This window comes from Drosophila guanche, unplaced genomic scaffold (genome assembly GCF_900245975.1).
Source record: "Drosophila guanche unplaced genomic scaffold, DGUA_6, whole genome shotgun sequence".
NCBI lineage: Eukaryota > Metazoa > Arthropoda > Insecta > Diptera > Drosophilidae > Drosophila > Drosophila guanche.
In genome coordinates, this window is record NW_022995747.1 from 2200554 (window position 1) to 2217565 (window position 17012).

A 17012-nucleotide genomic window follows, 5' to 3' on the forward strand; every position below is an offset into this window, starting at 1 on the left:
ACTAACACAAAGTAAAACAAATGAAAACTGTTGATAAATTGGACTTGCGAAACAAAATTGTATTTTAAAATAAAATCAACGAAATATTCAACTGTGGCATCACTCACCCTGTCAAATGTTCTCGATGCTGTTGCCGTTGTTGTTCTTTCTGTTGTTGCATTGTTGCAGAACGGCCACTGGGTATACCACCAGCTGTGTTCACTTGCTTGCACCATATTCAAAGCGAGCACAGGGTGGTATCCCAGCGGCAGTTGCACAGAGACGGAAAAGCTTTCAGCTAAAAGCTTAGCGCGGACACAAACTCGTCTCTCTCGATGTGGTTGCTGTCCTTGCTGTTTCTTGTTCTTTCGGTGGCACTTTCCTATACTATGCATAGAATATTTGTATATTATTCATGCATTTCCAATATATCTTACAAATGCAATTGCAAATGGGGCACAAGTAAGTAACTCTTTAATTTCACAATTTGTAGTTCATATTGCACAACATTTTGAAATTAAAACTTGGGACTCTGAGCACAGTTAAGGAATGCTGTAATTAATGCTGCATTTAATCGGTAAGCACCGATTGAGTTTTATATTATTTTTTTGGGCAAATTTCAATTGCCATTTTGGCATCGGTTTTCGTCCACTGTTTCGTCCGTTTCTGACCTATTTCATGCGCTCGGCTCCAACAGCTGCCAACCGACTTGTGGGTTGTTTTATATACTTATACCAATCCATACGAACATGTACTATATATACAAATGTATATGTGTGCTTTTTCTTGTGTACGAGCTGCCTACGCAGTTTGCTGCACGGGCGTGGAAAGGTCAAGGCTCAGAATACCAAACAATCCAGGAAATATGGAAGTGTTGCATATGTATTCCAAAAAAAGGAGAGAGACTGCAAGGGGCTCTTTCTCTCTGTCTATTTCTTAGTGTGAAAAGAGAGTGAGTGTGTGTGTGTGTGAGGGTGACTTTTCCTGTAAAGTTCAGCTGCTTAATAATTCAGTTTTAATTGCCATATGCTTGCCACCAAAACGTGCGTCACACGGATTTTATATTCACACTCCCCCACCAGCGCTCCTGCCCCTGGGTGTGGGGGCAGGCACTGCTTGTGATGTTTATTTTCAGGCTTTGCTAATCAATTTTCCACACCTGATTCAGGTATTTAGGCGACGCGCCTTTAAAATGAACTTGGACACGGCTGAACACTCACTTGAACAAAGGGCGCACTGAACGCATACTTAATCTCGGAACTATGGCTGACCTCATCGGAGGCATGCCCGTCACTGAATGGAAGGCCCGTTCCCGTGCGCCAGCAAGGAAGCCGCCACTCGGCGGCCAGCATCCGGAAGCTGCAGCGTGCCTGTGAAAGTTGTAGGCGGGGCGTGGGCTCGCACAGGTGTATACTGGTATCCCGAAAATATGCAACAGTATTCGACAGTCGGCAGTGGCAGTGGCAGCAGCAGTTGGAGGCCAAGAGCAGCAAAAAGCAAACAGTTGGCTGCCTGCGACAGCGATGCCAACGCCGACGCCGACGCCGACGCTGACAGCAGAGCAACGCGGTGTCGTTAAGTCGCCCACGCAAAAGCTATGCCTGAGGAAAAGCTCTGGAGAACTGTGTCTCTCGCTCTGGCTTTTTCTTCCCTCTCAGCTGGTGCTTTGCTTTCATTTGTTTTTGTTTTACTTAATCAATTGCATTCACATACATACAAACATACATACCTGCTTTGCTCTCTCACTTTGGACTGTTTCTCACTCTCTCGGTTTGCCGGTTTTCAAGTTCAAGTTTCTCAGAGAGTGCGCAGGTCTGCGCCATATTTGTTTGTCCGCCTGCTCTCTCGCTCTCTCTCTCTCTCTCTCTCTCTCTCACTCTCTCTTTCGCACGCTGCAGTGTGGGTTCTGTGGTGCACTTCGATTGTTTCCCCGTCGCTTGCTTTTTGCTGTCGTCATGCAAAAATCAACAAAATCGCTTTGTGTGCCCCACCAACCTCCTCTCCAGTAACGCGTCCCGCATACGGGAATGGCGGTTGAGCCCGCCGCTGGCTGAATTGAGCTCGGATCAGCCTCAGTCGCCGCTCAGCTGCACTGAACTGTCGCTAATTAAATTTCCATGCTGACGCAGTGCCCAGCACTAAAAATAAATAAAGGGATTTTTTGTTGAAAATTCCATAGATGAAATGGCAACATCAAAAGCGGGCAAACCATAAGATTATCGATTGGCCAGAAGCTTGCTATTTACAAAACAAAATCTTCGTAATATTCGCTTTTGTTGGCATGTTTGGGATAGGTGTGCCTCGCTATTTTATACGACCGATTTTGTCCCGTTCCCTTCCCACTTGTGCAAACTTGGAACCCATTTAATCACAGTTGGGCCCAATCTTTCCGGAAATTCTATCCATAAATCATTAGCTCTTATTACCAAGATCGTATTTGAAACGTGTTTGCCGGCGGCAGAACCATGAGAGGCGCTACGCTTGAGTGCCACACATGGCACAGCCACATAAAATTGGACTGGCAATATATTCAATGGAGTCAAAGAGATTCTCAAAAACAAACACATAAGTATTTTTATAACATTTCATTAATGCGTGTTCCGCATTGCTGGTGATTACTTCTACTCTAAAATCAATTAAATGGCACTATGTATATGAAAAATGGTAACTGTAAAAACAGTCGACAGACAGATCTAGAAATATGAGTACATCATCAAAAGTACTCGCAAGAGTTCGCGTAGTTTTGTTTATAATAATTTTTATTCAAGGTGCACACGGCTTGTTTAAAGCTACCAACATCAAGTGCAAATGCTATGATAAAACATTTTGTGAATTTAGACAATGCGAATTAAAGGTGGTTGGACGTGGCCTAGTGGCCATCAACATATACGTTAAGATCCATCAACTGCCAGTGAAGAAAGTGTTGGTGAGTGATCCAATAGAGGAATCGAGACGCAAACCATAAATGAACGCTCCACTTCTAGGTAAATGCAAGTCTCTATCGAAGATTCAATGGCTATCGACCGTTTCTATACAATTTTACTGTAAACTTTTGTGATTTTATGCGACATTCGAAACGATATCCCGCGTTTGGCATAGGTCACAGCCAGGTTTTGAGTTTCTCTAATCTGAATCATAGCTGCCCCTACAATGTGAGTACACAAAATCAATGAACAGCCTGTGATGAATGGAATTTGCATTGATTTCTGCTTTCAGCATGATGTTATTGTATCGAATATGATACTGAATGATGCAATGCTGGAGAAGACACCATTCCCCACCGGATCTTACATGCTGCAACTGACTGTCGGCAGTCCCGAGTGGCGTGGTACGACTCAAGTTATGGTCGATATTGTAGAGGTCTAGCGAGCTACTTGTTTCAAATAAAGTTGGTGTAATGTGTTATTTAGATTAAGTTGAGTTATGTACATATATGTACAATCTGTACACACTTTTATAAATGTTCTCTCCTCAGTTCTCTGGCGCTTCATACTGAATCACCCTAGTGAACAAAACAGAAAAAAAATAGTATTTTTACATGAAATTCTCTCGCCCCCAAGGTCTTATCGAGTGCATTGCATTGCACACGGCCATCGTTCGGGTCGTTGAGACTGGTGCAACGAACTCGGAACTAGTATGAAATATGCGGGGCCAAATGAGTTAAGTCAAATGTGTTATGAGGCCATAAAACAAGGCTTGCATTTGGCAATGGAAATTTTGTAGCAATAGTGCATAAAGTATTTACATAAATATGGCCATAGTACAACTGAATATTTTACTGACAAAAGGGATGGACAGTTTTTCTGGACCATTGGACCATTTTGATCATATTGTGGCATTGATTTTCGGAGTTAGGAATTAGATCGGTTCCACTTGTGGCGTGATCCAAGTCATTTTTTTTTCTTTTCTCTGTTAAAGCCACAATTCAATTAACTTAGGAACAAGGAGGCGATTAATTAAATAGCAAACTGAAATTCTCGTTTTGCTTTGGCAGGTGGGACTGGTGAGGTGGTAGGGTGAGGAGGGTTGCTGGAATGATTGCATTCGCCACTCAGTAATAATCATTCAACATCAATTCAATTAAAGCTCCACCGTACATGTACAGATATGCGTTGTACTTTCGTGCATGTGTGTGCGAAAGATAATAAAACTGAAAGGCAAAACAAAACGCATAGAGCAATAAGTGCGAATAAGTGTGGCAAAGCGTGTGGTGCAAGAACGTTTTTTTTGTTTCTGCCTTTTGCGCTTTTATCTGCCGGCCAGAGCGAGATAGCCATATCAGAGAGTTAGGTTTATTTGTGTGCAATGTTTGCCCGGCTTCCACATCCACATCCCCTTCCCCTCAGCCCATACCGCTGCCAACTGCTTTCGTTTCATGTTTGACGCTTTTTTGCGTTTGGCTTTGCCTCTGCTTTTGCTTCCTCTTTGTTTGACGGCGGCGGGTCGGCTGTTTCTGCTGCTGCTGCTCTCGCACCGAATCGAAATAAAACGTGTGGCCGTCTCGCTCTAGCACAGAAACGTGCCAAACTGGTTTCCACAACACACCAACACACGCACATATGCTGGTACAGCACAGCACTATGAAAGCTACGTATGACTATCTCACTCACTCGCGTTGTGCAAGAGGCTGGCTGGTCTGTATGTACAACTAGTATCTTAACCTTGAACTTGAAACACAGATACACACACACACACAGAGGCACATACAAGCACGCGATGCTACCGCCGACGCTGGCGCTGACTGCGACAGAGCGAAAGCGCTTTTATTTCTGCCATGTGTTTGTGCATGCGTTTTGTCTGTTTGCCTATGAGTCGGTCTGTATGAATGCCTCGCTCTCCCGATACCCTCGATACTTTTACTGACATTTTGGGAAGGTGCAGCTTACGCGATGCATACATAATACAACGAACACCTGGGCCGAGACTTATTAGACTTGTTATTAGACTTATTTAGACTGCCACCCAACCATCCCATCCCATCCCATACACACTAAAACAGAAGGATGACGCCACTCTCTCTCTCTCTCTCTCTCTCTCTCGGCAATTAAAGCGAGAATATGATGAAGATGAGTTTTCCTAATCCAACAACCCATTTTTCCTGCTTCCGTAATGAGTATTCTCTCGCTGTGTGGGGGTTCTGTGGAGCTGGGGGCGAATCTCTTACGTAAACGAATTTCTGAAACTCACTCATCCACATCGATGAGCGTGTGTGAGTGTGTTCCCCACTAGGAGTCCAGCTCAGACAAACTTAGACTGCAGTTCCATATTTTCTAAAATAATAATTCGTTGAGAGCCCCTGTAAGGGTATATCGAAATGTATTTATTATCGCAACCCTGCGGTCTGCTTGGTATGGGTAAGAGACTGACAGAGTCTTGATTGAGTGCATCAGATTGGAATATTTTGTGGCATGTCTGTTTGAGTGTATTGTAGTTTAATATTTCACAGAACTGTTTACCGCATTCTACTGATCGTGTGTCCGCTGTTAATCTGAGCAACAAACACACATGCACTGTCATGTATAGTCATTTACATCTGTATGTGAGCATGAATATTGCGGCTTTGATCTTCTCTCTGACACGTGAGGCAATTGGAAATCTATGGGATGAAACTGGTTGACAAAAAGTTGAAGCAGTTCCATGAATAAACACACACTTATTTGCATGAATGAATGAATATCTTATAACCTGACGAGATATATTGATAGGTAGGCACATGGATCGACTGATAGATGAATGCATTGATTGATATTTGCAACCTGGAAGTATCCGACATTCATAAATAATTCTTAAATACAATGAAATTAAAGTACATTTCGTTATGTGCACATATGTACATACAACACATACAACTAAAAATCTGTTAAAGATATTTCTCTTGAATGCCATTAGTCCCAAGTGTCGCTCCTATCATTTCAACTGAATTTTTTACTTGTCCCTCGCTCATACCCATGGGATGGGTGGTGTTATGCAATATGTGGAGCGTTTAGTAAACAACTAAAAACCGGTGAAACTTAATGGCACAACTCACAAGCACTTCATTCTGTTTTTTCGCAAAGTTCCACAGAATCATAATTCCCTTTTGCCAAATTTCGGAACTGTTATTGTTTGCTTTGTTTTGCTTTTGCAAATAATTATTTTCTGTTTCTTTATTTTTCTTAATTCGTGTTGTTTATGTTATAAATACATTTGGATATTTCTGCAAATTCCGGGGGCGAAAACAAAAAACAACAAAAGATTGGGAGAAAACTGCCTGAGCCATAGTGTGGGGGGGGGGGACTGTATGGGTGTTTTTGTGTAGAGTGGAGAGAGCTTCCGCATATGTGTGTGTGTTTGCCAACTTTGCTCTTCGCAATTGTTGACTGTATTTTCCGCAATCAAAACAAAATGTTTCGCGATGGCTGAGTCGGGGGGAACGGGAACAAACGGGCCTCTTGATGACGCCGTCGAAAAAATGTTAACTACGACGCAATTTCGTTTACTTTACTCACATTTCTCTCAGTTACCGTACTCTCCGGTTTCGTTTCTGCTTTGTTGTCTGTTATTTTTTTCTCAAACACTTTGTTTTTAGATAACTGAGGGTTGCCTTTGGGCTTTCAGGATATTGATGCGTCACAGGAAAACACGGAACGCGTAGTATTATTTAATGTATTATTACCGAGGGTCGTCGTGGGGTTTATGGACCGCCTGCGATCGGTTGAAGGTGCCGCTGCAATGTCTGTCAGGCCTCATGGAAAGTTCTCGCGCCGCGCTGTTACGGCCTTCCTCTGCTAGCGGCTCGCCGGCAGAGTTTCTATCTTTCTAGTTTGGCTTTTGAACGCCGCTCTCTCGCTCTCTCTCTCTCTCTCTGTCTCTCTTTTTAACGCTGCAAAAAGTTTCGTCAAGTTTTTTCATTTTTTCCTGTTCCTGCTTCTTTGATTTTGTTCTGCCTCTGCTGTATCCCGCTGTTCCTGTTGCTGTTTCGCTTTTGCTTGCCACCTCTTGGCTTGCCCTACTGCCCCACACACCGACGTTGCCTACACTCAAACCACATGACTTCATGGCCTTCAATTGGCTCTCTTTCTCTCTGGCTCTCTCTCTCTTTCTCTGTCTGTATCGCTGCTGCTTACCATTCTTTCATTCATTTAAGCCTTATTCTCCACGTTCTTTTTTTCCCTCATACGTTGCACATTAGTTTTCAGTTTTTTTTTCTTGACGAAAATTAGCTATTTTCTCTTCTTTGCTTTTCCCACTCTCTTCCATCCTTTCCCAAAGACAAACTTTTATCTTTTTGTCTACTCGTGATTGTGTCTGTGTGATGACTTTTGCTTTTCCCAAATTCCTGCTTTTGTTGCGACGCTTTTCTAGTCGAAACAAAACAAAATTTCACCAAAACATGTGAGATTCGTATCCCCGTTGATCGCGCAGCACCACATCCAGATACTTTTTGCAATTGGTACACTTCTTCTTATTCTTAAATCACTTTACACTAGTACTACCACACTACTACTACCAGATAATGTAATGACTTCATTCTGATTGAACAGGCTAGCACGAATTATTTACCAAGGGGTTTTTTTTGTTTGTATTTACGTTTCTTTGTCGCACGTTTCATCTGTAGACCCCCCCAAACCAGCCTACAACTCAAAGCATTGAAAATGAAAACGAAGGCGCAGAAAAGCAACTGCTTTCCCAGTTCTGTTCATATGTATGTATGTAAATATGTATTTATCTTTGCGGTCACGTGTGTGTGTGTAAATATTTATTTCAGAGTGAGCTCACACGTATTTGTCATACGTATTTGTACAAAATAACCATAATATCATAACATATGCATGTTCTAATCTGCATTTAGAAAAATAGGAAGGAAATCCCCAAATCCAGCTTACATTTACATTAAATGTATGCTTATAATAATGGGCTTTTGAAACATTAGGTATAATTTTTAGTGATAAATATCAGTAGATATTTATCTAAACCTACCTTTGATCAGTAGATGCAAAGTAGTTACCCTCCATTCCATTCCACTTTGATGATGCAATTTTTTCCATTTCCATTTCATTTTCACTGACATTTACATTTTTTGTAGGTACAATTATTTCGTATCTTTGTTGTTGTTTCTTTCTTTATATAACCAGAATTCACATGTTTTGGGCACGGCACGTAATCAACATGGTTGGAATTTTGCTTTGTGAAACTAATTTACATTTGTATTTCTTTCCGCAAAAACACACAATAAATGCACTTCTCAATGCGTTTGTTTACGAACATGACGGATATCATTTTTAATTAATTTTTGTACATGCATATTTGACAGGCACTTCTCATGTTTGATTATTGGTTAATTAATGATTTCTCAATTATTTTTGTATTGTTATTATTTGGCTGATTTTGACAAATACAATTTCCCTGTTGATGTCATTTGCGTGTCCAATTTATAGCAAACAAATGAGGAATTGCTTGGGGTTCTTTTTGTTTTTGGTTTTGATTTTTTGTTAGAATTCTTCTGATGGGGTTGGTTGGGCTGCTGGGGAATGGAGCGTTGTTCGCAGCTCGCTTGTCGCACTTTCAATGCCAACGCGCAGCCCAGCAGAAAGTGGCAGAGCTGTCGCTGTCGATGTCGATGTCGCCGCTGCTGGCTGTCTGTAGAGCTGAAAGCTCTACAAAACGAAAACAGAGATGAAACGAACAAGTGTGGGTTGGCAGGCACTGCAGGCGGGAAAGAGAGCCAGAAAGATGACTAGAGCGAGATAGAGCTTGAAGAAGAGAGTGGGAGAGAAGACAGTCTAAAGCGGAAAGGGCAGAAAGGAGCGTCCCGCGCGTCCGGCCCCACAGCCCAAATCCAAAAACAAAATACACACACAACTCGCAAAAACAGAGGAAGAGAAGCTGAGCTCAAGTTCAAGGATGTTATGTAATGAAGAAAAGCGAATGGGCGAGTGAAGTAGGTGAGAGGGAGAGAGGCTCTTTCTCGCTCTCTCTCGTATGACCTATACCAATGTGGAATGATCCCCTCTCTCGCACTCGCATTCTTCTCTCTTTTCCTTTCCCTTTGCTGACATGATGTACTTGCAATTTAAGTTGTGCAGTCTACCCTGACCGCGCCTTAGTTACTGCCCCCCTACAGTGGTTATTCGTTAAACAAGGAAATCTTGGGTAACCCAAAACTAAAGTTAGTAAATATTACGCTGTGCACCTAGAAATGGATTATCAAGCTGCGTTCTGAGTCCTAATTCTGTGTTGTTTCCGGAAAATGTTTCTTTCATGGAGTGCCCACTGTATATGCACTTGCTGTGTGTATCTGTTGGGCAATGGGGCTATGGGTTCGTATTCGTGTGCTGGGTACTGGGATTGGGATTGGGCCTGGGGCAGCGAATTGTATATAATTAGCGCATTTATTGACTAACTGCCGTTTGCAACACATAACAACAATCATTACCTAGCTTGCTTACTGACTTAGTATACATAGTACATACATATAGTACATATGACAGAGACTTATGTACATACTGTTGTATATGCGATTGCGATTGACAAATGTGCGTGTGCTGCAATTTAGCTGCTACTGGCTGCTACAATGTCAGACGACCCTTTCCAGTCTCTATCGCACCTTTTTCTATAGTGAAATAATTTCTGCGTTTTGCTGTACGTTTTTTTTCGATTTTAATTTCTTAATTGAATTTGTTTGGGGGCGCAAGAATGTACAATGTATGTATATGGGCGAGGGAGAGAGCGCACAGTCCGCCATGTTTGTTTAATTGTTTAATTTAATTAAATGCCTTGACTGCAGCGTTTGCATGTACATACACACATACATACATATATGTATAGTGTGCATAGATGTGTGTGTATGTTCTATATCTTGCCTCGGCTATATGCAACAGATGTTATTGCATGCCGTGTGCTGTAGACTTTCATAATTTACCCATCTGCTGCTGCGCATCTTATGTCATGCGCATCACAACGCTTTAAAGGGTACCAAGATACACAGAACACACAGATATGTACATATGAACATATAAACATATAAACCAACACAGTTGCAAGCACATAGCCCCCCTACTCACATAAATACATATACTATGCAGCCACACACACAGGGATTGCACATTTACAGTAGCACTCGCTCGTATGCGGTCACTTTGCCTGCGCAGCAAAGTGGGAAACTTTTATCTTATTATTACTGTGCGGAAAAGGAAATCCAGTTACAAGTTTCGCAAATGTAATTCAGTTTAATTAAAATTAAAGATGGTCAAGGGATAAGATAATGAAGATGTTTCATATAATTTGAAGGTATAAAACATTTGAATCCTGGACTTTATTTATATTAAGTATTCCATCTTTAAAGTAGGAAAAGTGCTGACCAAACTAATAAAGTAATATGACTATACATAAGTCACGATTCATGCCTGCCAAAAATAACAAGCTATAACAAAAATAGCTTTAGCTTAGCTCAGTGCGGCGGTCAAAACTGTCTATACCCATCGGAAGTACCCATGGTAGTATTGTTCGCATTTATAGTGAACATTTATAGTTTGTACATGCATTTGCACTTGCTCTGAGACTGAACTTGTACAATGTACATACATATGTGAGAATATTTAGCGGGGAGAGTCTAGATATCTATTATAAATTGTGTATACACAATACTTTGGGGAAAAACTGGAACGAGCTGGCGAATCGAAAGCGCAGCTCTCAATACGTTTAGAGTGTGGGAGGAGAGTGCGAGGAATAAATAGTGATGAAAATTCGGTTAGGGGAGTAGAAGGAGGAGCACATACATTCAGCCAGCACTGTGTAGGTAGAGGAGCGGCGACATGCAAAGCTGCTGTTCCTGCTGCTGCTGCTGTTGCAACATTTGCCCCTTACCCTTCTCACGTGAGCGGCTGCAGCGCATGGCAAGAGTAGGTGACCTTGACAGTGAACTTGAAATAATGCTGCCACACAAGGATTCCAAGCCTGTACGAGTGTGTACTTGTGTGTGTGTGTGTGTGAGAGAGCTGTATACAATGCAGAGCAGAACGGTGCCAGAGAGAGAGAGAGAGCTTTTGCTCTTGCATCTGGTTGTGTGCGCGGGGGTGAAGGTGAAGTGCAGGGCAACCTCTCCGCCCGCATTGGTTCTATATATGGGTGTCGAACGACAAGGCAAGCTTTCTCTCTCTCTCTCTCTCTCTCTCTGGCGATGGCTTCTTAAAGGGTATGAATCATCGCGCTGCGACGTGTTGTCTGCAGTCGTGCACATTTGTGAAATATGTGCCAGAAATTTCGCTTTCATGTTTCGCTTTCGTATGGGAACGCGACGCTCCGAAAGCGTGCAAAACAGAGAGGCAGGGAAGTAGTTTATGCAACGGCCAAGCAGGCAGGCCAAACGGCTGATGGCGAGCATATGCTGTTGCACCGAACGGAACGGCAAGGAAAGTGCCAAATCATTCCCGTTCCCAATGCCCTTACCATTCCCATTCCCATTTCGATTTTATGTGCAGTTTTACTTTATATTTCCATCTACTTCTGTTTTGTGCATTCAACTTTGACATTTGGGGGTCTACATAAACTGCCACAGGGTGGATTTGTTATACATATGTATGCATGTACATTATTATGTACATATGTATGTATGTATGTTTTTGTTGACCATCCAAGTTACTGTCGATGCATTTATCATTGTCTTGCGTCAGCACAGATTAAGGGATTCAAAATTAAGGGCTGACAAATTTACTGAACACTGTCCCCAGAACGATGCCTTCTGTACCTCGACATCCGTTCAAATTACAATTTGCATAAAGACAGATAAAGACTCTCTGGAAAAACTGCACAGCGATGGAGCCTCTTCTTGTACACGGAAAACTGTGTCTGAAAAGAATATGAAAGCTTAAGGTGGCAAAATTAATCGATAAACTGCCAAATTAGAATATAAACTATGTATGTATCTTCTCAAACGAGGCAGACAAGCAGACATAATCGCCTCTAAAGCATATGAACACACGACAAAGTGTGGATAATGGAGTTCTTTCCGGAAAAGCAAGCTAATAGTAAAGATAAGAAAACACATAAGTGTCAACCCTTTGTCGGCAAAGTATAATTCGCAGAGGCAGGCAAGAAATTAAATAAAAAAACGATACAAGTTGTGATTAGTTGCACTTTGAAATCCTTTCTCAGATTTGTCCCAAACGTATGCAGGACAAAAATTCACGTTTTATACATCTTTAAAAATAAATTATCCTATTTTCAGAACTATTTTTAGTGTTTTTATAATATTTAATACATTTTTTTTTGGTAAGTGTTTAAATCAAGCAATAAAAATAGAGACCCTAAGGGATCTGTGTTTTCTCTGAGTGTGGAATCAGGTGCTGCTGCTGTGTGCCAGAATTCTAGATAAGTTGAGTGGGCTGACAACCTGAAATTGCAATTGAAAATTCAATTCTTTTAGGTACTTTTCCATATCTGCCAAAAACTGAAATGTGCAAACAATGCAGTGCGCTTTGCTAGTGGGGGGATAGAGCCAGAGATCGTAGGGGTACATAAAATATAAAGGAAAAGAGAAAGAGAGAGAGAGAGCTGTATGCAATAACCTTGAGAACGAACGCTTTGAATTTTTAGTTGGGACAAAGGGTGTGGTGTGCGTCATTGAGAGAGAAGGAAACACACAGCCAGAGAGAGCGACTGTGCCAGAGAGTGAGAGCGAGCGGGAAGTGCAGTTGCAGCGGCGCTCAATATGTATGTGTGTCTGTGCTTTCAAACTTTTCACTTTGGCACATTTCTTACCGACGGACGTCGTGCTTAGTAAACCTCCTGCCCTCTCGCTCGCACCCGCTGGCTATCCTCTACTCTTTCTTCTCCCCTCTCCCACCCACACACTCGTGTGTTCAGTGAGCATCTTGTTGTTGCTTCTGTTTTTCGTTTAGTTTTCGTTTTACTCTTATTTTTTGTGCGCAAATGCAATTCACGTTCAAGGCCAGCCACCAAATGCATGTGTGTGTGCTATGTACATGAAAAGGCTCGTATGGGGACGAGTAACTATGTGCATATGCTGTCGTCAGTTGTCAACTGTATGTTCAGTACAGCCACTACACAAATGCAAACGCAAATGCATGAATTTGAACATAAACAAGCAATGTGTGTGTACATACTAGGTACACACACACACACACACACACACAATCAATAAACTGCAATTTCTCAGCTTTATCTGTGTTCCGTTTCGTTTTCTTGCCTTGGTTTTTTCACGTTATCGCTGCCCTTCTTCGCATTTCTGGCACATCCTCGTGTTTGTCAAACATTATTATTATTAAGAGCGAACGGAAGAGGCAAAGAATTGATGAAGCTGACATATGTCTGCAGATGACTGCATATCCTTAATAAGAAAAGTAAACCATCGGGGAGGAGCAGGAAACTTTTTTTGGTTGGATGATGTTACCTTAGTTTGTTCTCCAATTCTAATAAGAACTTAACACAATTTCCAAATCTGATGAAATCAAGAAAATCCGCAATGGAACTACTGCTTGTGAAATTTTCTAGGAAACACTTTAAATGCATAATTTTCCATCCCACTGCATCAGTTATTGCACCCACGGGGAAACAAGACAAGGAACGCCATTAAGTCTCTCCGCCTCAATTTCCCCTCTCACTGGGCTTATATAATTTGACGCCAATGGCAATGAAAATGCCATGCAATCAAGCGTAAAATATAGAGAATAAACAATTATAGAAAATAATACAACATGTGTGGGCTAACTGGATAACTCTTATCATAATGACGCAATAGAGGGCAATTCCAAACTTAGGATGAGTTTTCCCCAAAAGGCATTTATCCCCTTTATTTTGTTTCAATTGTTTGAGTTGACGAGTACTTTTAGTTATAAAAGCAATTATAATCGAAAACTACTTAAATAAAAAACCTTTCAATGCCAGTATTTTTTAGAATATACTTTAAGAATGGAAAGCAAACTCACAGAATGGAAATTTTCATTGAATACATATTGGCTCGTGCATTTTTTTAAGAAACTTTTTTTATTGCCATTCCATTAAGAGGAGCACAAAGAGGCGCATTGATGAGTTCAGGGTATTTCATATTCGATATGTGATACGGTAGTAAAACTTTCGTAATGGATTTCCAGTGTTCTTTCCCAATACGGAGGAGGCAGATGCGGTAATCGGCATCAACAAAATGCTGAGTAATAACATTTCTCAGCTTGAAAAAATTAAATGCAGGGAAGTGCATCAAAAGGGGGTCGAAGCTGGTAATACATTTAATTTGGAAAATATTTCCTCTAAGAACTGAATTAGTTGTCGAAGTTCTAAAGACGATGCTCGCATATTTTCAGTGAATTCATTATTATTATTCAATAATTTAATTATTCAGAGGATTTTAGCTTTCGGTTCCTCAGAGAAAGATTTACTATACATGTATGTAATTCCCCCCCCAACGACGTCCGTGAATTGTTTTATAGAATCCGATTCGATTGTAAAAAATCAAGTTGTGTGTAAACCACTTACTGCGTTGCATTTAATGGCGAGCGTTAAGTTTAATTGCATACAAACAAATTACCCGAAATTGCATGCGAAATGTTTTTGTAATTCGCATTTGTCTCCACTAATTAACATTTTATTAGGATCTCTCGCATACGTGGTTTGGCTCTCATTTATTAAATATGATACATTTTCCATATGGAAATCGGGCGGGGAGGAAAAACCGTTTTTAGGCAGGCGCCATTGGAATGCAAACAACAGTCGAATGATTGAAATGCGCTATTTAGAGGGCAAGGTCAGCACCAAGGCTGTGCTGCAGCTCGCTCTCTCTCTCCCAGGCTCTCATTTGAAAAGAGAGTATGTATTCCTCTTGGGCTGGGCGCGTATATATTCGTGTCTCGGTGGGACGTGGGCGTCGGCTGGAGCTGTGGCTATGGTGACTGTGGCAGCTGCAGCTGCTGGATGGATGCTCCGTCCTGCAAAGGCCAAACGGAGTGACCCATATGCGTCATTCCCGTCGACGCTGCTGTTGCCAACTAAACCACTTTTCTTGGCCATGTGCCCTTTCCTCTGGCTGCTGCAGCTTGATGGCCACTCGACGCTAATTGTGTCCTGTGGCGCTTGTCAAATGCATACCAGAAACGAGATACCAGACCAATCCAGCGAGCTGCTCCTTGACGTAAGCCGCAACAGATTTCAGCAGCTGTTTCGTGTTTAATTCATTTTTAATTAAATTTCCATGTGCACATCAGCATTTACATGGATATCGATTTGGGGGAACAAATTGCATTTTTAGATATTTTTCAAAGAACTCTAGGAAGTGTAATTAACAGTTTTAGTTGAAATTTTTAATTATTTTAATTTTAAATTTATTTATTTATGGATTTGGATAACCGTCCTACTTAGTGTATTTCTAATTAAATACAATTCGGGATCCCTACAGACATATTTTCATAAGCATGCAGAAGGTTTAAAATCATAACGGTAGTCAGAAGTGCACCCACCAGCCAATAGATGGCGGCACAAAAAAGCTTTCCGTCTCTGTTAATTTAACATAATTTAGCAGCTTTTCGGCTCTGTTATCTTTGCAGAATGAACGAACGCTTTCCGGCTCTGATGTTTATAGTTAAATAAATACTTGCTTTATAGTGGTACATTTAAAAAAAAAACCAACTTATGTGGGGATCCTTGTCCACCCTCTCCTCGTCTTCAATTGCGCCACACGAGCTTTTGGCGAAATCCAACAACAGAAACTACACCCCCACCCGCAGTGCGAGACTTACGCATAGCAGGAGCTCAAGACCGGAAGCAATCCCACACTGCCCATATAAACATTACGCATACGCAGGTTGACAGGTTAAATAATGTAAAATCACAGCATGATTGAAAAATTGTCATTGAAATTGGTCAGGCAGGCAGCACAATTGCGTGAGCATTTGCCTTAGACCCGTCGAGATGAATAGACAAACCGATAATCAAAGTGATACCCGACCGAATGAGGACCCGACCGGACACCCAACTGCAATTGTCAGTTCAGTGGGACTCAAATGGAAATTGTGACAGTTCGACTTGGGGGTACAACTGACCACATGTCAATGCAAAGCAACTTCAAAGCGACGAAATGATGGACAGTACACGGGGTACACTGTTGGGAGGGTGCGGTGTGCGCCATAAGTATAGGTTAATGGCAGGTAATTGAGGAAAACAATTTCGCATTCGCATAACTGGCAAATGAACAAAACGTTTCTCTCAGCGAATTTAATTGGAAAATAGAATTCATAACCGGAATATGTTCAATGTACAACGAAAGGGGGTGGAAACAAGGTGCAAAATGGCATGGTATTTGAATGCCGAATGACAATTAGTGTTTTCCCAGGGCCAAACTTACAAATCAATTCTCACACATACATACAGAGCATTTGCATATGAGAAATAGTTAATGACCAAAACAGAGACGTTGTTGACCCCTCAAAACAGCAATTGAACTTTGCATTTAAACGGAATTTGCAATGCAAGTACACTGAGAGATATATGCGAAAAAGAGGTGGTGAGAGTCAAGAAAAATCTAAGAAAGATTTTAGATTTGAACTACGGAAGATAGACTCAATTGCACATTTAATTTTGTTGTAATTATATATTTGAATCGTTTGTTTCCCTCAGTGTACTTGCATTAGTTTGTCTGCCAATTAGTGCACTAATAATTGATGAGGTTTGTTAATTGCTGTCCACAAACTGACTCAGTTGGCCTACGTTTTCCTGGTTGTACGATACATAGAAAACACATAAAAGAGGAGCACAATTAGAGCTAGAATTCCTTGCAAATTAAACTGCTTTAAGTTATGGAATTTAGAGATTTTTTGTACACATAACTTGTTCTTGCAAACGAAGGTTCACCATAGATATGGAGTACTGGAAGGATAGGATGGGACTAAATCAGAAAGAAGTACTAACAACAATTACAATAAACGGATTCGATTAGATGTTTCGATCTGTTGCATACAGTATCAATGGAAATTGCAACTCATTTGGGTCCAAAATCCTGCCTACATTTCTCAAAAAGCGGTGACAGGCAGAGGCTTCCCAATAAGGTG

At 41.3% G+C, this 17012-nt stretch overlaps 1 protein-coding gene across 1 annotated transcript; it reads left to right on the plus strand.

Moving 5' to 3' along the window:
* Nucleotides 1-2680: 2680 nt before the first annotated feature.
* Nucleotides 2681-3369, plus strand: LOC117583148. Its single transcript, XM_034271338.1, has 3 exons — nt 2681-2905; nt 2964-3131; nt 3196-3369. Exons 1-3 carry the CDS (start codon nt 2681-2683, stop codon nt 3343-3345), a joined length of 543 nt encoding a protein of 180 aa, XP_034127229.1. The 3' UTR covers nt 3346-3369.
* The last annotated feature ends 13643 nt before the right edge of the window (nt 3370-17012 follow it).